The sequence below is a fragment of the Pantherophis guttatus genome, chromosome 11 (genome assembly GCF_059756535.1).
Source record: "Pantherophis guttatus breed Tessera chromosome 11, ASM5975653v1, whole genome shotgun sequence".
Lineage (NCBI taxonomy): Eukaryota > Metazoa > Chordata > Lepidosauria > Squamata > Colubridae > Pantherophis > Pantherophis guttatus.
In genome coordinates, this window is record NC_142073.1 from 22977638 (window position 1) to 23000211 (window position 22574).

A 22574-nucleotide genomic window follows, 5' to 3' on the forward strand; every position below is an offset into this window, starting at 1 on the left:
ACTCCTAGAGAGGCTCTGGAGGCTGGGGACAGCAAAAAACGGGCCTTACGGTCCTACCAGAAGTTGGCAAATGGGCCGTTTCTGGCCTATGGAGGGCCTCCGGGGGGTGGGGAATGCTGTTTTTGCCCTCCCCAGACTCCTAGAAAGGCTCTGGAGCCAGGTGAGAGAGGAAAACGGGCCTACAGGGCCATCACGTGCCAGGAGTGGTGGGAGTGGGGAGGTCATGCGCGTTATGTGGGCGGGGTGCATAGAATTATGGGTGTGGGCACGTGCACACATGACCACCACCACTCCGACGCCCTCCCCCCGGCACGCGATGGCAAAAAGGTTAGCCATCACTGTCCTAGAAAAACGAAATATTTTGAGGAATATTTTTTAAAAGAGGCAGAATATTATAATTTCCCCAAAGGGAGAAATGGAGAAACATGTTTGTTTTTTTTTAAAGCAACCCTCACTTTCTTAATAGCCCCAGCAGATATTTTGTGCCCATTAGGAAAGACTGGGCCAGCCTATCTACAAAACAAAAGACCTTCAGCTCCAGGATGATGGGATTATCCTTCACGGCCAAGCCATTAAGCCACCATAGGAATTACCCAAGACCCTTTCAGAACACAAGCCCCTTCATTGCATCCCCCTCAAACTTCTACCAAACCTAGCTCAGACAAACGCCTAGGATTTGTAGATGGCCCCATGGGACAACAGCCAATAGAATACACGTTCTTGCGCAGGAACAGGAAGCTCAAGTGCAAAGCCCAAGAGAAGGGATAAATGCTCCCAACTCTCAACTCCATCTGGTCAGCTGCCCAGAACCCACGTGGTTCTGCTTCATCATTAAACAAATCTTTCCAATCAGCCCCCCTGTTTCCAGTCTCTTTCTCCCAGCTTGGAACTGAACCAGATGGATATTTCTTCCAACAACTGGTTCCCTGAGTTATTTAGCCTGCCTCTGTCAGACATGCTATCGTTCGCTCACTTCTATGCTTCGCTTAGATCAGGGGTGAAATGTAAAATTTGTTACTACCGGTTCTGTGGGCGTGACTTGGTGGTGGTGGGGATTTAATGTGACTGGGTGGGCGTGGTCAACTTTTTTAAAAAAAACTTTTCAAAGCATTTTTTCTGCAAATGCAAAAAAAAAAATGCTTTGAAAAGCCTCTGCCAATCAGGCAACACAGCTGGGATCGTCAGAGCCTTTTCAAAGCATTTTTTAAAACCACCTCTTCTGCTGAAGAAGTTGCAGGAAAAAAATGCTTTAAAAGTCTCTCTGATGATCCCAGCTGAGTTGCCTGATCGTCAGAGGCTTTTTTTTTTTACTTTTAAAAGCATTTTTTTCGGCCGAAGAAGTTGTAGAAAAAATGCTTTTAACGGTAAAAAAAAAAAAAAGCTTCTGATGATCGTTCGGCTCAGCTGGGCATGGGGGGGGGGCAGGGATTTTTGCTACCGGTTCTCCGAACCACCCGCCACCATCGCTACTGGATCGGGCGATCCGGTCCAAACCGGGAGCATTTCACCCCTAGCTTAGATGCCAGTCTGCCCTACGTTATTGGGGTTAGGAACTGGTGGGGGGGGGGGAGTTAGGGAAAGGATCTCAAGCAAGACATGGGAAACCAGAAGTGATAGTTGTGGCATCTGGAGACATCTCAAGCCCGTGGTCCTGGGAGTGGAATGCAGCACCTATCCATCTAACCAACCATGACAGGGACTATTACCAAAACATCTTCTCTAAATGTGACTGGACAATGGGGAGATGGGGAGGGAGGGTGGCTTGGGGAAGGGGGGGAAGTTAACCTACAGATTTTCACACTCAAACTTTAATTCTGGCTATGCATTGCTGTAACCACTTGGCGTTTAGTACAAGATTTTTTTTTCTCTACAAATGGGAGTCGAGAGTGGTTCTTTCCTAAGGGACCAAGTTTGAGCCAGGTCTGACAGCCTCCCTGTTGTTCTGCCTGGAGTTCTGACATGCTGTTGGCCATGTTGGTTGAGGCTCATGGAAACTGAAGTCCAAAGAGCATTGTACTTCTCTTCTTGGTTGTATGAGACTCCAAGCTGCAGTCATGAAGTGTCTTAAAACCTGTTGTAGGAAAGGGTTTGATCCCCAAGAGCTGATTCCTGAGTTATCTAACCTGCTTCCCCCTCCAGATGTTCTGCAGGCCATTCACATAGTCCATTGCTGTTGGCCATGCTGGTTGGACCTCATGGAAACTGAAGTCCAAAAGACTGGACAGTCACAGGTCATCAACCTCCGTCCAGCTCATAAAACATCCATCCTTCCAATGCACACAGACTCCCACCTCCCACAGACCTCTGTCCAGGCCTCTGACCTTCCCATTGATACGTTGCATGAATTCCCCACTCCATCCCAACCTACTTCGAACAAAGGAAAAAGAAGATGGTGAAGAACGAAGCTAGAGCTGAAATGATGCAACCGACGTAAGTTACAATAGTCAGGTACTCATAGTGGATGTGGTCTATCTCTGGAGACGACACCTGCAGAAGAAAGGAAGGAAGTGGTTTAGGAAGCACAAGAGGTGAGAAAAGATCAGAAGAAATCTTTCAGTGATTCTACAGAGGAGCTCAGGACCGAGATCCATCAGACTGTGTCAAATTACAACACCATCGGTGACTAAATTCCTTTGGATTGTCAGTTGTTGTAGACCTTCCGCAACCTGGAAGGGCCCCCATTTTTTCCAACCTGTTCTGCTGTCAGACTGCGGTGCTATCTCAAAATTACATGAATTTCCAAACTGCCAATCTTTAAGGAAATCTTTCTTTAATTGAGCTCAGCCACCGGATCATGACTCCACGCAGACAAGACTGACCTTTTGCCTCCCAATCCCTCCCTTTCCGATCCCCAACTCTCTGCTTCTCATTGGCTGTCTTCCAAGTCATTCTTCAGACTTCTTCTCGTCATTTCTCAGGAATGTGCCCCCTCCCCTGATTTCCACGACAACCAAGCTTCAAAGGGATTTTGCAGGCAAAAGTTTCAGAGTTTATCTTTCGCTCTCCTCTGCTCTCTCTATGCCAGCGTTGCAACGCTGACATCTGCAAGATACTCACCATGAGTACCGCAAAGAAGGTGAGATGGTCACAAAGGCAGGTTATTTGATGTTCTTCTTGCACCATTTCACACCCTGATGTGTTCCACTTGCCAGGGTGGCTGGCTGAAATAAAAAAGATTTTATTTCACAAACGATTCACCTTCTTGTGTCCATGTGGGGATTCCAAACTAATTCCCCGTTTGACTCTTCCTCCTGTCTCGGTCGGTGTCTCTCCAACATCCACCTGGCTTCATGCTCAGGTCAGGACTAAAACTCACAATCTCTTCGTTTCTAATCTTAACTATTACACCAACCTGGCTCTCCAGATATCGTATTATTTGGTGCCTAATCTTTGTTAACCGCAGCTGCATTTTTCACAAATGAACCAATGCAGAAATCACTGAAGGAGAAACCCAGAGCAGCCTTTCAAAACTTCATTTTCACACTAGTGGTGGGCTTCAAATTTTTTTACTACTGGTTCTGTGGGTGTGGCATGGCTAGGTAGGCGTGGCTTGGTGGGCGTGGCAGGGGAAGGATACTGGAGAATCTCCATTCCCACCCCATTCCAAGGGAAAGTTACTGCAAAATCCCCATTTCCTCCCGATCAGCTGGGACTTGGAAGGCAGAGTATAGATTGGGGCGGGGCCAGTCAGAATTTTTACTACCGGTTCTCCGAACTACTCAAAATTTCCGCTACCGGTTCTCCAGAACTGGTCAGAACCTGCTGAAACCCACCTCTGTTTCACACTCCAACTTCTTTAGACACTTACCCTTGGAGCCCACGTCCCAGAACACACATGTGGGAGTCAAATTCCTCTGAAATAAAACCAAAATCCAAATAGTGAACACAGCACATCATCATCCTCTTTTAATGACTCCATAATCCCTTGCGGGGTAAAGTCTGGGCAACTGAATGGAGCTGAGTGTTTATTTATTTATTTATTTATTACATGTATTTCTATGCCGCCATTCTCCGGAAGGACTCAGGGCGGCGAACACAAGTTAAGAAACAAGTACAATAAAATCATAATTTACTGGCCGGATGCCCTTCCTGTCGCCAATGAGGAGTTTTTTTCAGCAGATATATCCTCATTGTGCCCAGAGAGAGAAATATCTGCCTCTACCTAGGATGGAACTCGCAGCCTCCTGATTGTGAAGCGAGAGCTCCATCTCTAGGCCACCGCATCACTCAAATAGTGAACGCAGCACATGGCACAAGCAAAATAGCCACAGGGAAATGTGATTATTTATCTCTTTTTCCCTTGGGAGCCCTATTGGTCTAAAATAATTGTTCAATTTGAAAGCTATCAAGGAAAAGTCAAAAAAAAAATTGGAAAGAAGCCAAAGTGTATTCAGAAAACAAAAGGAAGAAACGAGTTATTTCTGATGACAAATGAACATTCTACATTTCTCTGTCGTAGCTACTAGTTGACCGCTGCTTAAAAAAGCTGTCTGCTTGTAACCACATATTTGCATGTTGTTTTCCTAAGAGTGATGCACTGTTTTATTTTGAGCTGTAGTTACGTATAAGTGTACAAAGGAACCAATTTCCCAAGGGCTGAACGAATTTAAAGAATAGTCTTTCGATTTGCATTGTGAACAAAATCCTAGAATATACCGGTGGGGAAAATATGCTAAATATCAGGTGTAATTCTACCGTGCACCATTGTGTAAGAAATGCTTTTCTATGATTTCTGGGCCGAAGGCCAGGGATTAGTTAGTCAAGCAACTCCACCCGTAGTCAGGAAAACAAAGTTCTATCTTTGTGTTTCTGAACTGAACACTTTGTATCGAACCATAGAGCTGGAAGGGTTCTTGGAGGTCTTCTAGTCCAACTAGGGGTGAAATGTAAAATTTGTTACTACCGGTTCTATGGGCGTGGCTTGGGGGGGGGGTAATGTGACTGTGTGGGCGTGGCCAACTTTTTTTAAAAAAAACTTTTCAAAGCATTTTTTCTAATGCTTTGAAAAGCCTCTGCCGATCAGGCAACTCAGCTGGGATCATCAGAGACTTTTCAAAGCATTTTTTTTACCACCTCTTTGGCCAAGAGGTTGCAGGAAAAAAATGCTTTGAAAAGCCTTTGATGATCCCAGCTGAGCCGCGCGATCATCAGAGGCTTTTTTTTTTTACTTTTAAAAGCATTTTTTCTAATGCTTTGAAAAGCCTCTGGCGATCAGGCAACTCAGCTAGGATCATCAGAGACTTTTCAAAGCATTTTTTTTACCACCTCTTTGGCCAAGAGGTTGCAGGAAAAAATGCTTTGAAAAGCCTCTGACGATCCCAGCTGAGCCGTGCGATCATCAGAGGCTTTTTTTTTTTACTTTTAAAAGCATTTTTTCCAGTGCTTTGAAAAGCCTCCGGCGATCAGGCAACTCAGCTGGGATCGTCAGAGACTTTTCAAAGCATTTTTTTTTACCACATCTTTGGCCAAGAGGTTGCAGGAAAAAATGCTTTGAAAAGCCTCTGACGAACCCAGCTGAGCCGCGCGATCATCAGAGGCTTTTTTTTTTAAGTTTTAAAAGCATTTTTTCCAGTGCTTTGAAAAGCCTCTGCTGATCAGGCAACTCAGCTGGGATCGTCAGAGACTTTTCAAAGCATTTTTTTTACCACCTCTTCTGCCAAGAGGTTGCAGAAATAAATGCTTTGAAAAGCCTCTGACAATCCCAGCTGAGCCGCGCGATCATCAGAGCCTTTTTCTTTTTACTTTTAAGAACATTTTTTCGTCGGAAGAGGTTGAAGAAAAAATGCTTTTAAAAGTAAAAAAAAAAAAAAAAGCCTCTGATGATCGTGCGGCTCAGCTGGGCATGGTGGGGGGGGCAGGGATTTTTGCTACTGGTTCTCCGAACCACCCACCGCCATTGCTACCGGATCGGGCGATCCAGTCCGAACTGGGAGCATTTTACCCCTGGCTGGAAGGGACCTTGGAGGTCTTCTAGTCCAACCTTATACCACCCCAGACAAATGGCTGCCCAGTCTTTTTTAAAAAACAAAAACCCTCCAGTATGGAGCATCCACAACTTCAGGAGGCTCCTTCATTGATAAATTGTTCTCACTGTCAGGAAATTTCTCCTTATTTCTTTAATAAGCTTCCACCAATTACTACCCTCTGGTGCTTTGGAGAAGAAGTCAATCCCATCTTTTCTGTGATAGCTCTTCAAGTCCTGGAAGACGGCTCTCATGTCCCTCCTAATTCTTCTCTTCAATAGATTAAACATACTGCATCTATTTCCATCAACTGTTCATCAGACAATTTAGCCTCCAGACCTCTTATCGTTTTTATTGCTCTTCTCTGGAGTCTCTCAACATCTTTTTTTTTTTTTGTATCATGATGACCAAAACTGGATGCAATATTCCAAGCGTGGCCTCACTAATGAGGCATAAAATGGTACAATCACTTCTCATGATCTTGAAATTATCTCTCTGTTGATGCAGCTCAGAACTGCAGTGGCTTTTTAGCAGCTGAAGCACGCTGCTGGCTCATATCTCTATACCAGGTTACCTCTATCTAGTGGTGAAAATGCAGCCAGTTCTATCTGGCTCGGGCAAACTGGTAGCACCGGTGGTGGGAGGCTCCGCCCACCCACCCGGATGTCATCATGTCCCGTTTTTGACCCTCTGCACATGCGCAGAAGGCTCTGTGCATACATGGAGGAGGCGTGCGCACACACATTTGCGAACCGGTAGCGAAAGTAAGTGGATTTCACCCCTGCCTATTTTCCTTTCACATCAGTGACTCCCACTGAAGTCACACCAGAAATTCATTTTAGGAGCAAAGCTAATTCACACATTTCACTGGATATCATGAACATATTTATCTACTTCCTTTTGTGAATGTGTTGGACCTCCAGTCCAGTGGTGAAATGTAAAATTTGTTACTACCGGTTCTGCGGGGGTAGCTTGGTGTGTGTCGGGGGGGGGGGTAATATACTGAGTGGGCGTGGCCAATTTTTTTTTTATTACTTTTAAAAACATTTTTTCTATAACCTCTTCGGCCAAAGAGGTTGTAAAAAAATGCTTTTAAAAGCCTCTGATCCCAGCTGATCGGCAGAGGCTTTTCTTTTTTTTAAAGCCTCTGACGATCCCAGCTGACTTGCCTAATCGGCAGAGGTTTTTTTTTTTTACTTTTAAAAGCATTTTTTCAGCCAAAGAGGTTGTAAAAAATGCTTTTAAAAGCCTCTGACAATCCCAGCTGACTTGCCTGATCAGCAGAGGGTTTTGTTTTTTTTACTTTTAAAAGCATTTTTTCAGCCAAAGAGGTTGTAGAAAAAATGCTTTAAAAAATAAAATAAAAAGCCTCTGATGATTGCGCAGCTCAGCTGGGCATGGAGGTGGGGAGGGATTTTTGCTACCGGTTCTCCAAACCACCCGCCTCCATCGCTACTGGATCAGGCGATCTGGTCCGAACCAGGAGCATTTCACCCCTGCTCCAGTCCCATGTAGAGATTAAAAAGTGGAGAATCCTTGCTTGATAAATGGCGGAGTAATCTTTGGCTTAGTCTATCCTACCACTATGTCCCAAAAGTGCTTTTCTCAAGAGGCAACTGGACTTTCTGGTTTTTCTTTGAAGACGTTTCACTTCTCCTCCAAGAAGCTTCTTCAGCTCGGCTTCTTGGATGATGAAATGTCTTCCAAAAAAACCCCCCAGAAAGTCCAGTTGCCCCTTGAAAAAAAAAACAACACCTTTGGGACAACCGTGATCTGGATGATGGAGAATCTCCATAGACATTTATCCTACCACTAAGTTCTCAAGAGCTTCCTCATCTTCACATGAGATTCATTCACAGCCTTTCAAAGCAGCCCATTGAAAATCTTGATGGGAGATCTCTTCTGGCCCACCAGTAAGCCTCCGGGAGATGGGGAGAAGATATTTCAGACCTACCGGAAGGAGGTGGTGCCAAAAGGTGATAGAGATCCGTTCTTCTTCGGGCAAGCCATGGACAGGCATGTTGCCCACTGAGATGCCAACCACATTTCCACCAAGGAGAGAGTTAGAATCATTATCCTGCCAGAAAGAAAGTTTGAAAACTAAAAATACATACATACATAGATACATACATAGTTGATTTCAACTGCACACCTCAACATTAATTTGGGACACACGTGATATGTTTTCCATAAAGACTTTTTCACATGTGCACTTTAGTCACAATCTATGGGCACTGCGTTCTACGCTTTCTTCCCAAGCACTATAGGTAAAGGTAAAGGTTCCCCTCGCACATATGTGCTAGTTGTTCCTGACTCTAGGGGGTGCTGCTCATCTCTGTTTCAAAGCTGAAGAGCCAACGCTGTCCGAAGACGTCTCCGTGGTCATGTGGCCGGCATGAACCCTGTTCCCTTCCCACCAAAGGTGGTCCCTATTTTTCTACTTGCATTTTTTACGTACTTTTGAACTGGCAGAAGCTGGGACAAGTGATGGGAGCTCACCCCCGTTACGCAGCACTAGGGATTCGAACCGCTGAACTGCTGACTTTTCGATCGACAAGCTCAGCATCATAGCCACAAAGCCACCGTGTCCCTTAATCCCAAGCACTATGCAAGCCCACAATTTGTTACTTGGCAGAAATTTGCTTGACGCTGAGAAATCTTTCTCTTCTAATCTGCAATACGGTTGGCTTGCTCGATCCTCAGACATTTTGTCTTTACAACAGTAGTAACTGTTGTCATTGCTTTTTCTTTTGGTCTTTGTTTCGCTCTTTTTGTATTTTTCCTACATGATGCGGAAAACAATACAGGCAAAACGTTTTTTTGCAGAAAAGTTCAAGGCCAGCCCTTTTATGGCTTAGGATGCCAAGCCCAATTCGATTTATTTTGCATAATCAGAGAATGCAGTAGGACATTTTTGTAGCTAGATTGAATGTGTTAAAGGTAAAGGTTCCCGTTCCTGACTCTAGGGGGCGGTGCTCATCTCCATTTCAAAGCCGAAGACGTCTCCGTGGTTATGTGGCCGGCAAGACTCAACGCCAAAGGCCCACGGAACGCTGTTACCTTCCCACCAAAGGTGGTCCCTATTTTTCTACTTGCATTTTTTACCTGCTTTCGAACTGCTAGGTTGGCAGAAGCTGGGACAAGGAACGGGAGCTCACTGGTTAATTGTCATTAAACAAATGATCATAAATCGATGACCATGTATATTTGAATAACTAAACTAAATTCCTTATAACCCACCATACAGTATATACACAGCAAGGGACTACTAGATGGTTAGACCCAGGGGTGGGCTGCTGGGGCTTCGCAGGGGTTCGGGAGAACCTCTAGCTAAGATTCTGTGCAGTTCGGAGAACCCCCAAATCCCACTCCTGGCTGGCCCCGCCCACCCCACCCTGCCCCTTCCAGGAGTCCCCACACAGCCCATTTTGGATGCAGGTAAGTGCAGGGCATGCGTGGAGGCTCGGGGACGGCGGAAAACGGGCCTACTAGAAGTTTGGGAAGTCCGGAAACAGGCCCGTTTCCGACTTCCAGAGGGTCTCCGGAGCCTGGGGAGGCCGTTTTCGCCCTCCTGGAGGCTCGAGGATGTCAGGGTGCTAATTAATCCCATTCTGCTTTTGGGTAATTGCACCTTGATTTAGAGAAATGGATCATGACCTTTCCTTGAAGTATACATTAAGAAAATAAACCCGAAGATATATTTTCTAAGAAAAACTCATTTATTTGTTATAAAGAAAATAAAACATCTTACTAGCTAATTAATTACATCTTGGCAAAGTTTTCCCGGCCACCTCTCCTGGCCGGAGAACAAAGAAAGAGAAGAAAGTGAAAGAATGTGGACATGCGCAGTTAGCTTAGAGATAAGAACTTGGCAAGCTACGGTAAGTCTGAAAGTTCAAAAATAAGAGCTCATCTGGTAAAAACAAAAACACAGTGACAGAGGAAAGCCTCCAGAGCCCGGGGAGGGCAAAAATGTCCCCTCCCCGCCGTGATGCAGGAGGCTGACTAGGCCACACCCACCATGGCCACGCCCACCCAGCAACCAGGCAGAGATCCCTTTGCTAAAATTTTTGAAGCCCACCCCTAGTTAGACCTATCTGATCTGGGAAGTTAAGCTGGGTCTGCTCCGTTCAGAATTTGGATGGGAAACAACCAAGGAGTCTCAGAATTCCAAGGTAGACTGGGAACTCGGGGGGAAAAAGGTTGCAAAAGAAAACAGTGGCAAGCCATTTCTGTCTTGTTATGAACAAAGCTATAACACATTCAGGACTTGAGCTCACTCAAGTTGAAGAAGAGTTTACCTTCTGAGCAAACATTTCTCAAACGGGGGTTCTTGCACCAGCTGTGAACTTTGCAACAAACGCTTTCCTAAAAGCCTAATTTTGCTGATGCGAGTGAAAAAAAAAACCTGCTCGGTTTCGTAATAGATGAGGTTTCCATCTGACATGGAAAAAAAGAATACCACACAACCCCCAAAAAGCAAATAGATTCCAGCATGTGCTGCTAAACATTTCATAGTTTTGGGTGCAGATTCTGAAACGAGGAGATGTATGTTTTCTCTGATTTTAGACTGAAACACTTTTAATGCAGCTGTTCGCTTTTATTTGATGCAGAAAAGTTAATGACTGACTTGAAGGAACCTTCAACAGCCTAAAAACATCTGCTCTGAACTTGCTTTGAACATCAGCTGCTCTCGGCGCACCACTCAGTCAAAATAAATTCATTTCCTAAGTTCCACCCAATGCTTTACTTTTTTTTTTTTAATTTGATTTATATGCCGCCCTTCTCCGGAGACTCAGGGCGGCTTACAATGCGTTAAGCAATAGCCTTCATCCTTTTGTATATTTATACAAAGTCAGCTTATTGCCCCCACAACTGGGTCCTCAATTTACCTACCTTAGAAAGGATGGAAGGCTGAGTCAACCTTGAGCCTGGCGAGATACAAACCTGCAGTAATTGCTTTACTTTTTAAATATGCAAAGGAATCTGTGCCAAGGGCAACAAACATTCTCCCCTCCCCCCCAATCATTTACCTTAAAGAGGGTCTCACTTGTAGCCGACAAAACCACAACCTTCATTTCCCCCCTCTTGAAGCCGTCTCTGGTTTTCTCAAACACTTTTTTGGGCAGGTTAACTTTAAATTTACGGATGATTTTATTCTCCTGCAGAAAGAAAACGAGCAAAGCTTTACAAAAGAGAAGTAGGAAATCTTACTTTGTAGGGCAGAGAATTCATAATGGTTCCCCAATCTACCTAGACGTCTTTATTAAGAGATGCATGTTGGGTATAATGCCGAAGGGTTATGACGAAGGGACTACATATCTAGTTTTGCATGTCCTAACAGCAACAAGGATTGTATTTGCAAAATATTGGAAAAATGAGAACACTCCCATCAGATGGGGATGTAATTCGGAAAATGTTACAATTGTGCTGAGATGGACAGACTGACTTTAAAAATAAAAGACAAAGAAGACACAGAATATTACTTGATATGGAATAGATTTTTATGAGTGGTTAGAGATAAGAGGTAGAAATTAGATGAAGAAAGATTATTGCTACATATGAATTAAGTATAAAGATGGTTTATAATGATAAATGTGCCGATATAATTAACAGAATTATAAATATGAAGAGAAATTTAGCCAAAACTATTCTGTTATACTATTACTATTGTTACCAGTATATGTGTTAATATTTCTTTTTTTGTCTTTTCTTTATTTTTCTTTTATAAATGATTGTTGTGGCCCGTACGCGGCCTGTGCAGCTAGTAGCTGATTCTGACAGCAAGGAGGGTGATGTGGTGCTGCGCCAGCAGCCTGTGCAGCTGGTGCTCGAGTCGGACAGTGAGGAGGCTGGAGAAGATGTGGTGCCAGAGGCGGGGATTCAGCCAGGGCCTTCAGAACCTCCAGAAACTCCCTTAAGTGAAGAGGACGAAGAGGAGGAGCCTCTTCTCAATGCCTGGGCACGCAGAGCTGCCAAAAGGCAGGAGTAGCTCCTCAGGAGGAGGTCTCCCCGAGAGTAAGTCTTGGGGCTAATTGGCCACTCCCTTAGCCTATTTAAGGAGGAACGCCGACTGAAGCAATTTGCAGGGAACAACTTAGTTCACATACCTTCGTGTCTTGTCTTGCTTATCTTATCAGCTTCCTGCAAATTGCTTCTGGGCATTCTGCCATCCACAGTAAGCTTTCAGTTATTATTCTTTGAATTCTTGGCGGCTGTTAATGCAGTTAATTAACAGCCGTTGTTGTAAAAGACTGGTTTATTTAGTAAACTAAGGTTTGAACAGACTTTGTGTGTGCTGCGTTCTTTGGGATCCGTAGCTGGGGCAGAACAATGATATACCCTGACAATGCACTGTATTCAAAATGTTTATGAATAAAAATAAATACATAATTTTAAAAAAAAAGAGATGCAGGAAGAGAGAGATTTAAAATGGACTTGTTTTCAAGGCACAGATGGTAATAATAAATAACCACGGAAATGCATTCAGGTTGTCTTGCAGACACATTCTTTCATTTGCAAACTGATGACTAAAACGGGGCAGTGCAAATGTGCAAGAGAAAAAGAGAAAACAGAGCAAAGTGGAATTTGATAGACATCATTTGGATGCTCGACTCACCTTCAGTGAAACCTCAATGGGCAGGTTTTCAGAAATATCGGGTGAGACTTTCTGGATATTTGCATGCATTACTGTCCCCTCAAAAGTCTTATTATCTTCCTGGAACTGCAGTTCACCCAGCTTCGACTCCAACTGGTGCAAGAACCTGTTGAGGATGGGAGAACTGGATGTAGCTGGAAATATTTTGCTCCAGACATCATGCCACAGGTCTCCAGATGCTACTTCTGGGGCAGGGGTCGGCAACCCACGGCTCTGGAGCCGCATGTGGCTCTTTCATCCCTCTGCTGCGGCTCCCGGTCGCTGCCACAATTTTGAGAGGAGCTACCAGTTGGGGGGAAAAGGACGGTGTGCCAGGAGGAGACTCTATGGCAAGGGGCAGGTTTTCCGGTCACCTCCACAATTAATAGGGCTTTCGGTTAGGGCAGTAGAGGAAAAAGGACGCCATGCTAGGAGGAGACTCTATGGTGGGGGAACCGGACTTCTGGTTGGCTCCAGAATTGAACCGGGGGAGGGGGTCTTCCGGTTAGGACCTTTGTGGCTCTTTGAGTGTTTAAGGTTGCCGACCCCAGTTCTGGGGTCTTCATTAGCTCATCCGTGACCAAAATCACCCACTACATTGAACCATCATATATCTGGGCTAACCGAGAAGGATGGACCCAGCTCTTGTGATTCATAAATCACAGCTTAGGTTTCTGTGTGAATCTGGCTGTCAATGCTTCGACCATTCATGATTCAGGCAAACCATAATTAAACACAACATGCGAATCACAGCTTGTTTGGTCCTCAAGACTGTGCAAGAATTTGCTCTTAAGCCATCTCTGAGTTTTCCAATCCATCAGTCAGAAGGTCCAAACATCTGTGCATTTGATTCATACGCAGCTCCTATTTCAAACCTGGTTTGTAAGAAGTACAAAGTAAGAAGAGATAAAATATCTCTTCTTACTTTGCAATATAAAGGTAGTCTCATGGTATACTGGTAGCCCTTGACTTACAACCATTCATTTAGTGACCATTTGAAGTCACAACGGCCCTGAAGAAAGTGACTTACGACCATTTTCACTCAACAACTTAGCTATCTCTTACTTAGCAATGAACATTTTGGCTTCGGTTGCGGTTGTAAGTCAAGGGCTATCTGTACTTACGACCGTAACTGAGCGCCCCATTTTGGCTCCCAGGTAAGTGCAGGGAGGTCTACTAGGCCCAAAATGGGGCATGGGGAGTGCGGCGTGCCCCCCGTGGCCCATTTTTGTGCCCAGGAGACCTACTAGGCCCAAAACGGGGTGCAGGGGGGTGTCCCCCCACGGCCCGTTTTCACTCCTAGGAGGCTGCAGGGAGGCCTACTAGGCCCAAAACGGGATGCGGCTGGTGCATCCTCCCCCAGCCAATTTTTGCTCCCAGGGTGGTGCAGGAGGCCGAGTGTTGCCTGTCACACTCCTGGCCTCGCCCACTGTGGCCACGCCCACCGTGGCCACACCCACCCAGCTGATCATTAGGGCAGAGAACCAGTTGTTAAATTATTTTAATCCCACCACTGAAAGCATACCTCGAATCACCCGGCTCCATCTCACTCCTTTTTGCAGCCAATACACAGTGCCTAATTTTTTAAAATATAAATGAATAAGAATGTAGGTTGGCTGCCAAATACTCACAAAAATGGATCTTCCGGAGGCCCGTCTTCGTCACCGCTAAGGCGTGTTTCTAAGCTCTTCAGTTTTAACTCTGTTCGTCTCATTTCTTCTTCCACGTTGCTGATTTGAACTGTTTCCTTTTGGTCTCTTTTCCCAAAATCTACAGAGCAAAGCAAACCAGCAAAGTCAAATAAAAGGACCTCATTGTTTGGCTGTTCCTGGGATAACCCACCACCAAGGCCAGCTCGTCACGGGATAATTCACCATGGCCAGTTTGCCCAGAAGAAACTCGCCGCAGGACAATTCAACCATTTTATTTCATGATTTAAATTAATTAAGAAATTATTTTAATGCTGGTCATTCGCGTTTCATTTTGTCCCTCCTTTTGCAAATTTTTTTATTTAATGATTCCATTTCACCATTTCTTCGATTTCATGTAATTTTTGTCCTGTGGCAACTTATCCTGTGGCGAGTTGGCCGCGGTAAGCCGGCCGTGGCAAGTTGACCATTGCAAATTGGCAGCGGTGAGTTGGCTATAGTGAGTTATCCCACTCCAGTTCCTGCTAGGTGGAATTCAAGCTTTCTAGTGCTCACGCTCATTTCCTGAAACGGTAGGAAACGGCATTGGCTAAAAAAAATAGTAATCAACATCTTGACGACTGTAGCCGTTAGTTGTTGGTTTTTTAAGAACGGTTTTAATTCCCAGGGTTGCACCCTGCAGTGTCTGATAAAATATTTAACCCCGACTATGACTAAGGCGGAATAAACTGTGCAAACGTTTGAGATTTTGTACCGTTTTGATCATTTGTTCCAATCTGCTTCTCTGAATGTGCACAGTAGATATGAGAGGCTAAGCAATCTGTCAGAGTGTGCACAGCATGACTACTATAGTTTGAGACAACCCAGGAGCAAAATACAGTACACAGAGGTTTGTTTTACAAACAGTGGTTTATATACAAGACTTCTATATACAGACGTACAAGTGGTAGGCACATACCAGTGGTGGGTTCCTCCCAGTTTGGTCCGGTTCGACAGAGCCAGTAGCGGTGACGTTATGACATCACTGAATCGGTTCTCTTTGTTCAGGAGCTGGGCCCTCCCACCCACCCACCCACCCCCCGCGCGTTATTCTTACCTTTTATTTGGCCCCGCCCCCAATCTATTTGCTGCCTCCCGAGTCCCAGCTGATCGGCTAGAAGAGAAAAAACTGTTTAAACTCTTGCCGCGGGGGTTCAAAGGGCCGCCCTACAGCTGATCAGTGTTAAAAGGCAGTGTGGTGGTAGACCGGTGCCTCCAAAAACAAATGGGTAGACCGGTGCCTCCAAAAACAAATGGGTAAACCAGTACAGCTCTGCAAGCAGTTAAAAGCCTGGTAGACCAGTACCTCTGCTAAATCCTAAAGAATCGTCACATGACCATCAAACCACGCCCACAAAATAAGCCATGCCCACAGAATCAGTAGTAAAAAAATTTAGAACCCACTCCTGGCACATACCAGACAAGCAATCATTCTTCAACTCTACACAGAGAACTACAATGCAAATACACAAGGGAAGAGAGAGACGCCCTCTAATGGCGTCACTGAAAACACTCTGACACAATCTATTATTCTTTTTAATATTGTGAGTCTCCCAAGTGATTACGGTGAGATGAGCAGCCATAAAAATCCAACGAACAAGCAAGCAAGTAACCTCCGGGAGCTGCATTCACACAACCTACTAAGCACAACAAATTAAACGAACGTATTTTTTTACCTGTGAAAACAATACAAGTTTTCTACAGCCAAGTATAGATAGTTCTCGACTTACGACCACAACTGAGCCCTAAATTTCCAGTTGCTAAGCGAGACCGTTGTTAAGTGAGTTTTGCCCCATTTTACCACCTTTCTTGACAATTTGTTAAGTGAATCACTGCAGTTGTTAAGTTAATAACACGGTTGTTAAGTGAATTGGGCTTCCCCATTGACCTTGCTTGTCGGAAAGTTGCAAAAGGGGATCTCACATGACCCCGGGATACGTGAACCGTCATAAATATGGGTCAGTTCCCAAGTGTCTGAATTTTGATCACATGACATGAGGATGCTGCAATGGTCACAAGTGCTTTTTTTAGTGCCGTTGTAACTTCCAACGGTCACTAAGCAAACAGTTCTAAGTCGAGGACTATCTGTAATGTTCAACAGTGAATGCAAATGTTATATTGCCTTTCGCTTTCCATCCCGTTCTGACGCAACTTACCTAAGAAGCACTTGTATCCCGTCATACTCGAAAGGGAGCGATTGTCAGGGCCGTTGCTGAAGTAGTAGGAGATGTTGCTAAGTAAATCGGGCCCATCTTTGCTCCCCCAGCAGGTGACATTTAGAGAGGAGAATGAATAATTAGCTTGGTTACTCAGCTGGTAAGTATGACTGATGCCATAGGTAAGATTGAACAGATGGTCATTCTGAAACCAGTAAACGCAGAAGCGGTAAGGCCCCAACAGCGAAGGCAAGGCCCAGGATTGCTGAGGTCCCGGCGGAAACGGGGCACTGATATTAAGTCCGTCAGCTCCATTGGAGATAGTAATGGCGTCCCGCTGGGTTTCATAACGGATGTGGCCTTCAACCGTTTGTCTTCGATCAGCACAGAAGCGGAAGTCCTCCTTGTAGCTGCTCACCCCATGCACGCCTGGACCGCACCCCCGCAAAAGAGAAAAGCAAAGAATTAGGATCTGAGGCAGCGGTGAAATGCACTTACCTTCACTACTGGTTCGGGAATGTGAGCGTGGGCCTCTTCTGCGCATGCGCAGAGGGTCAAAAACGGGATGTAATGACGTCCCGGCAGGTGGGCGGAGCCTCCCGCCACCGGCACTACCGGTTCGCGCGAGCCAGATAGATCTGGCCGGATTTCACCGCTGATCTGAGGGATCTACCCTAAGATCTACGAGTTTTTGCAGTTAATGCTACGAAAACAGAGAAGCGTTCATTCCAGAAAAGCAGAAAAAAATACTCAGGGAAATTCTACAGGTAGTCCTTGACTTACAACCATTTGTTCAGTGACCGTTGAAAAGTCACAATGGCCAAAAAGGCAATAACATTGGGTGTGGCTCACTTACGCAAGGCTTAGCAACAGAAATTCTGGAGCCTTTTGTGATCAAGGACTTCTTGTATGAGGTGCAATAGCAATAGCACTTAGACTTATATAGAGCCCTGGTGGCACAGCAGACTAAAGTACTGTTAAGTAACACCTGCTGCCTGCAATTACTGCAAGTTCAAATCTCACCAGGCTCAAGGTTGACTCAGCCTTCCATCCTTCCGAGGTAGGTAAAATGAGGACCCAGATTGTGGGGGCAATAAGCTGACTTTGTATATAAAAGAACACCGCTTGGGGGGGCCCGAAAGCCCTACTAAGCAGGTATATACAAAAGCATGGAAGGCTATTGCTTAACGCATTGTAAGCCGCCCTGTGTCTCCGGAGAAGGGTGGCATATAAATCGAACCAATAAATAATAAATAAATAAATAAATAAATAAATAAATAAATAAATAAATAAATAAATAAATAAAGCGCTTCAGCGTGTTTTGCAGCCCTCTCTGAGCAGTTTACGGAGTCAGCATATTGCGCCCAACAATCTGAGTCCTCATTTTACCAACCTGGGAAGGATGGAAGGCTGAGTCCACTGTGAGCCGGTCAGGATCGAACTGCTGGCAGTTGGCAGAGTCAGCCTGCAATACTGCATTGTATTCACCACGGACAATCACTATGTTTCATGAAGTTCATTTCAGAGAAGGAGAGAAGCAGATTTGCGACTATTCCCACCCCTCCCCGCCTCCGAAATCCAACCAAGGGGGGAAAAGAAAGAGGTTGCGTAAGATTGCCACATTGGTGAAAGAAGAAACCAACCTTTTGGAAGAACTCTCCGTTGACATAGAATAATAGAGTTGGAAGGGACTTTGGGGGCCTTCTAGTCCAATCCCCTCCTCAAGCAGGAGACCCTATATCATTTCAGATACAAGATTGTCCAAACTCCTTTTGAAAGCCTCCAGTGATGGAGCACCCACAAGTTCTGAAGACAATCATTCCATCGTTTGATTGTTCTCAATGTTAGGAAATTTCTCCCTAGTTCTAGGTTGCTTTTCTCCTTGGTTAGTTTCCATCCATGGTTCCTCATCTTGCCTTTTGGTGCTTTGGGAAATAGTTTGACCCTGCTCGTCTTTGTAGGAGCCCATCAAATATTGGAACACTGCTATCATGTCTTACCTAGACGTTCTTTTCATTAAGACTAGACATACCTAATTCCTGTAACTGTTTTTCAGATGTTTTAGCCTCCAGCCCCCTAATTATTCCTGTTGCTCCTCTCTGCAATCTTACAGGAGTTTTTAACGCTGCAGATTAATAGCAAAGGTATTGTCAGGAGCCAAGGCGGTTCGAAACAATACAGTTTATTGCATGCCAACATTTTCTACAAGAATCTGAACTACTAACAGTCAAAGCAAATTGGTGGTAGATAAGAATCAACGGAATTCAAGGAAGGGTGGACTCTTGTGACCATGAAGGGACTCGAGACTGATGGTGTGTTTGACCCCTCCCTCGAGCTCAGCCTGGTCATCTCTTACAGATATTTTCCCACTATTAATTCTATTCCTTCACCTACCACCAGCAAAGGCATTAACCATACATGATGGGACTTGTAGTCCAAAGATACTGGGAGTTACCAGGTTTAGCAAGAGGGGTGTATATCATGATAAATTCACTGTAGAAGAGATGAGGTAAGAGATTCTGATTCTCCATGAATGGAGAAAGTAAAATTAAGAGTGTTTATGTTACCTTGGAGCTGGAAGAAGGCAGAAAGAAGGTAGAAGAGCATCCTGGGAGAGCTGGTCTTGGGTTGAGGGATCTAGCAAAGGCTTAACGTGGCAACTGGGATCTTCTGCAAGACACTCTTCTTGAAAATGTGGGTCTTCTGGGAGCATCTGCAATCCTGGAATTAAAATCCCATCACGGTGTTTCTGCAAAAGAATGGTTGAAAATGGAAGAACTTGTCAATTATTTATAATTGAGTCACCCATGGGATGCTAAAAGGTAAAGGTAAAGGTTCCCCTCACACATATGTGCTAGTCGTTCCCGACTCTAGGGGGCAGTGCTCATCTCCGTTTCAAAGCCGAAGAGCCAGCGCTGTCCGAAGACGTCTCCGTGGTCCTGTGGCCGGCATGACTCAACGCCAAAGGCGCACGGAACGCTGTTACCTTCCCACCAAAGGTGGTCCCTATTTTTCTACTGGCATTTTTTACATGCTTTCGAACTGCTAGGTTGGCATAAACCGGGACAAGTAAAGGGAGCTCACCCCGTTACGCGGCACTCGGGATTCGAACCGCTGAACTGCCGACCTTTCGATGTTCCCCTGTATGATCATGGTGATCACTTGATCATACGGGGGAACCATCAAAACTTTCAATCTGGGTCGTAAATTTCTTTTATGGATCGTTCCTAATTTTAAACCGTTGCTAGGAGACCAGTTGTGAGTCAAGAACCCACCTGTACAGTATATTTATATTTTATTTTAGCCCAGAACTTGAGTAGGTACAGTTACATTTCACAAACTTCAGTTCATTAACTTTCTTTTTCTGTAGGACAGTGTTTCCCAAAGTGTGGTACGCGTAGCCCCAGGGGTACAGGAAGTTTGGTGGGGGTAGGGGTTGCACCGGAGTTTGGTGGGGATCACGTGGGAATATCCACTGCACCGTGCTTAGCTGCGCCCACAGAACAAGGAAAGAAATAGGCGCGTATCGCAGTTTTTACACAGGAACTGGGGCCATCGTACATCGTATCGCAACTCATTATGGCGGGAACTTCTGCGCATCCTTCGCGCAGCTCGGGTTCGGCCATTTTTAAACTACGGGAACATTAACAGTTGACGTTGAGCTGCGGAGCTGTTTAAACACCGGAGAATTGCAGTGTTATCTAACGGTTAGAGTTAAAGCATATGTTTTTTATGAGGGGTACTCAGCATTACGAAAATTATAGAAGGGGTACACATATGTCAAAAGTTTGGGAAACACTGCTGTAGGAGAAGAGCTGGCCAACCTGGGGGTGGAATGAAAAGGGGGAATCAGCCTAGCATCTTTACGTAGTCACAAGCAAATTAGGTCCAGCACCCTTTGAATGCCATTGGCCCTTATCTAACCAGGTATCCACCGTTAGCTGAGAAGATTCCTGTTGCACAGGTTTTAGCAATAAATCAGTCTTTTAATTGAACCTTCATGTGCGGACCTGGTCTTTCGCGCCTGACATTTTCTCCCTTTTTCTTCTTCTTTTTTTTTTTCTGGATTAAAATTTGAAGCTCATTTCAAAACAAAATAATATATTCCAGACCACTTCCAAATAAGGCTGTTTAGCTGCTGTTAGCCGCAGCACAGACTAAATTGCAGCCAGCAGCCCAGCCCCAACCTACCAGGGTTTCTCCTTCTCTCAACGGCATCACCACTGAAATGTTGGCAAAAGGGGGTGACCATTGAGGCTCGGTTTCCCCCCTGAGAAATAAGGGGGAAACCCTCTGCACAAAAAACCTGCATAAAACCTGCACCATAATTCTTGCATCAAAACGAGCTGGAGACCCCCTGTATTTATTTATTTTTATTAAGGGAAGGAAGCAAGCAGTGTGAAATCTTCAGTACCCAGCATCCGATGTGTGGCAAGAGATTAATGCAAACCGCATTTTTCTTTTTAAGAACTTAAAATGCCAAGGAATGGTTTCCCCATTTGGGGCCTGAGTCAGCCGTGCACGGAATGACCACCCTGGTCCAGATGAAGTTGAGTAGTTTAAGCAGAAACAGGCGAAGGAATCGTTTCCAGTCATTGTTATTCATCTTGCCTTTCCCAGTTAAGACAAGGAAGGTTTCCACTAAGTTGCAACCAAATCCTGCTCAAGCAGCCCAATTTGGAGACAATTAAAATCTGAAATGAACCAGGACAACGACGGCACGCCAGACAGAAGTCACAGGCAGACTGGGTTTCATTTATTTTGATGAGAAAAAGAAACAAAAAAAAAAAAAAAAAGGATTTTCCAGCCCTGAAATGAGGAGCTGTACTCCATTATTATTATTTTTTCATATGTCTTGGTGGGATCAATTGTGCGTTCATCCTGATCTATTTGCTGTGCGGAGAAGCAGGAATAGTCTAGTGGTCAAGGCATAGGGCTAGAAACCAGGAGCCTGTGAGTTCTAGTCCTGATTTAGGCATGAAAGCCAGCTGGGTGACTTTGGGCCAATTACCAGGAGATGGTGAGTTCTAGTCCTACCATTTTATGTACACTGAGAGCATATGCACCAAAGACAAATTCCTTGTGTGTCCAATCACACTTGGCCAAGAAAGAATTCTATTCTCTTCTTTTCTCTTCTTTTCTCTTCTCTTCTATTCCATTCCATTCCATTCTATATTCTATTCTCTGTTCTATTCTATGTAATGCTATGCTATTCTATTCCATTCCATTCCTCCACATCCTATCCTCTCCTATCCCACTCCACTCCATATCCTATTCTCTGTTCTGTTCTGTTCTGTTCTGTTCTGTTCTGTTCTGTTCCGCATTCCACATCCCCCATCAACCTCTCACTTCTCCAGGCCTTGGTGGGCCCAAGAGATCATTGCAACTATGCTAAGAGGCAAGTCCTGTGTCCTTCTTAAAACACTCCCAGCTTCCCCTGGGAAAGAAACCCCAGGAATGTGTGGGAGAAAGAGCAGATAACCAGCAGTTCGCACATCTCAAGGTTTGGTCTGAGCAGCAGATTACAAACTGTTTCTTCTTCTTAGCCAAACTGAACGGTCTGTTTTCCTAAATATAGCTTTTAAACCGAAAAGAACAGCAGAAAGGCATAAAGAAAACCCAAAGGGGATATTTCTGAATAACTGGAAACGATTAGAATCAAGACATAAATGGAATCTAAGAGCAGATTTAGAACAGTTAAGATAAAAGGTAAAAGCCGTCAGGAATTAATGAGATTTACAGGAAGATACGTCAATCAGAATAGGTTTCCCACTTTGACTCAAACCGTTGCAGTTTATAGCTTGAATTTAGTATTTTATGATGTGTTGACTGGGTTTATTTGTTTAACAAATTTCTATACTGCCCATCGCACTTGCATGATTCAAATAAATCAGTAAAATCATGTAAACATCATTGTTAAAAGCAAAGTAAAAAAAAACACAGATTAAAACAGTTATTTATTTTCTTTATAAAATATATTGGTTGGCTATAACTTCCCACAGACTTAAAAAGGACAATTGCAATGTTAAAAAATATAATATTCGTGAGATTTATCCTTGCTAGAAATTCCGATTTAGTTTCCCAGAGCAATATATTCAATTATTCATAATTAACCGATGGCATGCTGGAA

At 44.5% G+C, this 22574-nt stretch overlaps 1 protein-coding gene across 4 annotated transcripts in view; it reads right to left on the reverse strand.

Annotated features, from left to right (window-relative positions):
• LOC117670411 (adhesion G protein-coupled receptor G1-like) overlaps positions 1-22574 on the reverse strand; it is a 73174-nt gene that overhangs the window by 7921 nt on the left and 42679 nt on the right. For 2 of the 4 annotated variants that reach the window (XM_087877048.1, XM_087877049.1), the window contains exons 2-11: positions 19012-19193; positions 16445-16873; positions 15346-15402; positions 14232-14370; positions 12583-12727; positions 10997-11125; positions 7918-8040; positions 3809-3854; positions 3058-3161; positions 2369-2487 (exon numbers count right to left, since the gene is read on the reverse strand). In XM_087877048.1, coding sequence (XP_087733174.1) covers positions 2369-2487; positions 3058-3161; positions 3809-3854; positions 7918-8040; positions 10997-11125; positions 12583-12727; positions 14232-14370; positions 15346-15402; positions 16445-16873; positions 19012-19051 — 1331 coding nt within the window. In that variant the 5' untranslated portion in view covers positions 19052-19193. The remainder of the gene's footprint in view (positions 1-2368; positions 2488-3057; positions 3162-3808; positions 3855-7917; positions 8041-10996; positions 11126-12582; positions 12728-14231; positions 14371-15345; positions 15403-16444; positions 16874-19011; positions 19194-22574) is intronic. The other 2 variants (XM_087877050.1, XM_087877051.1) reach the window with 1 other exon arrangement.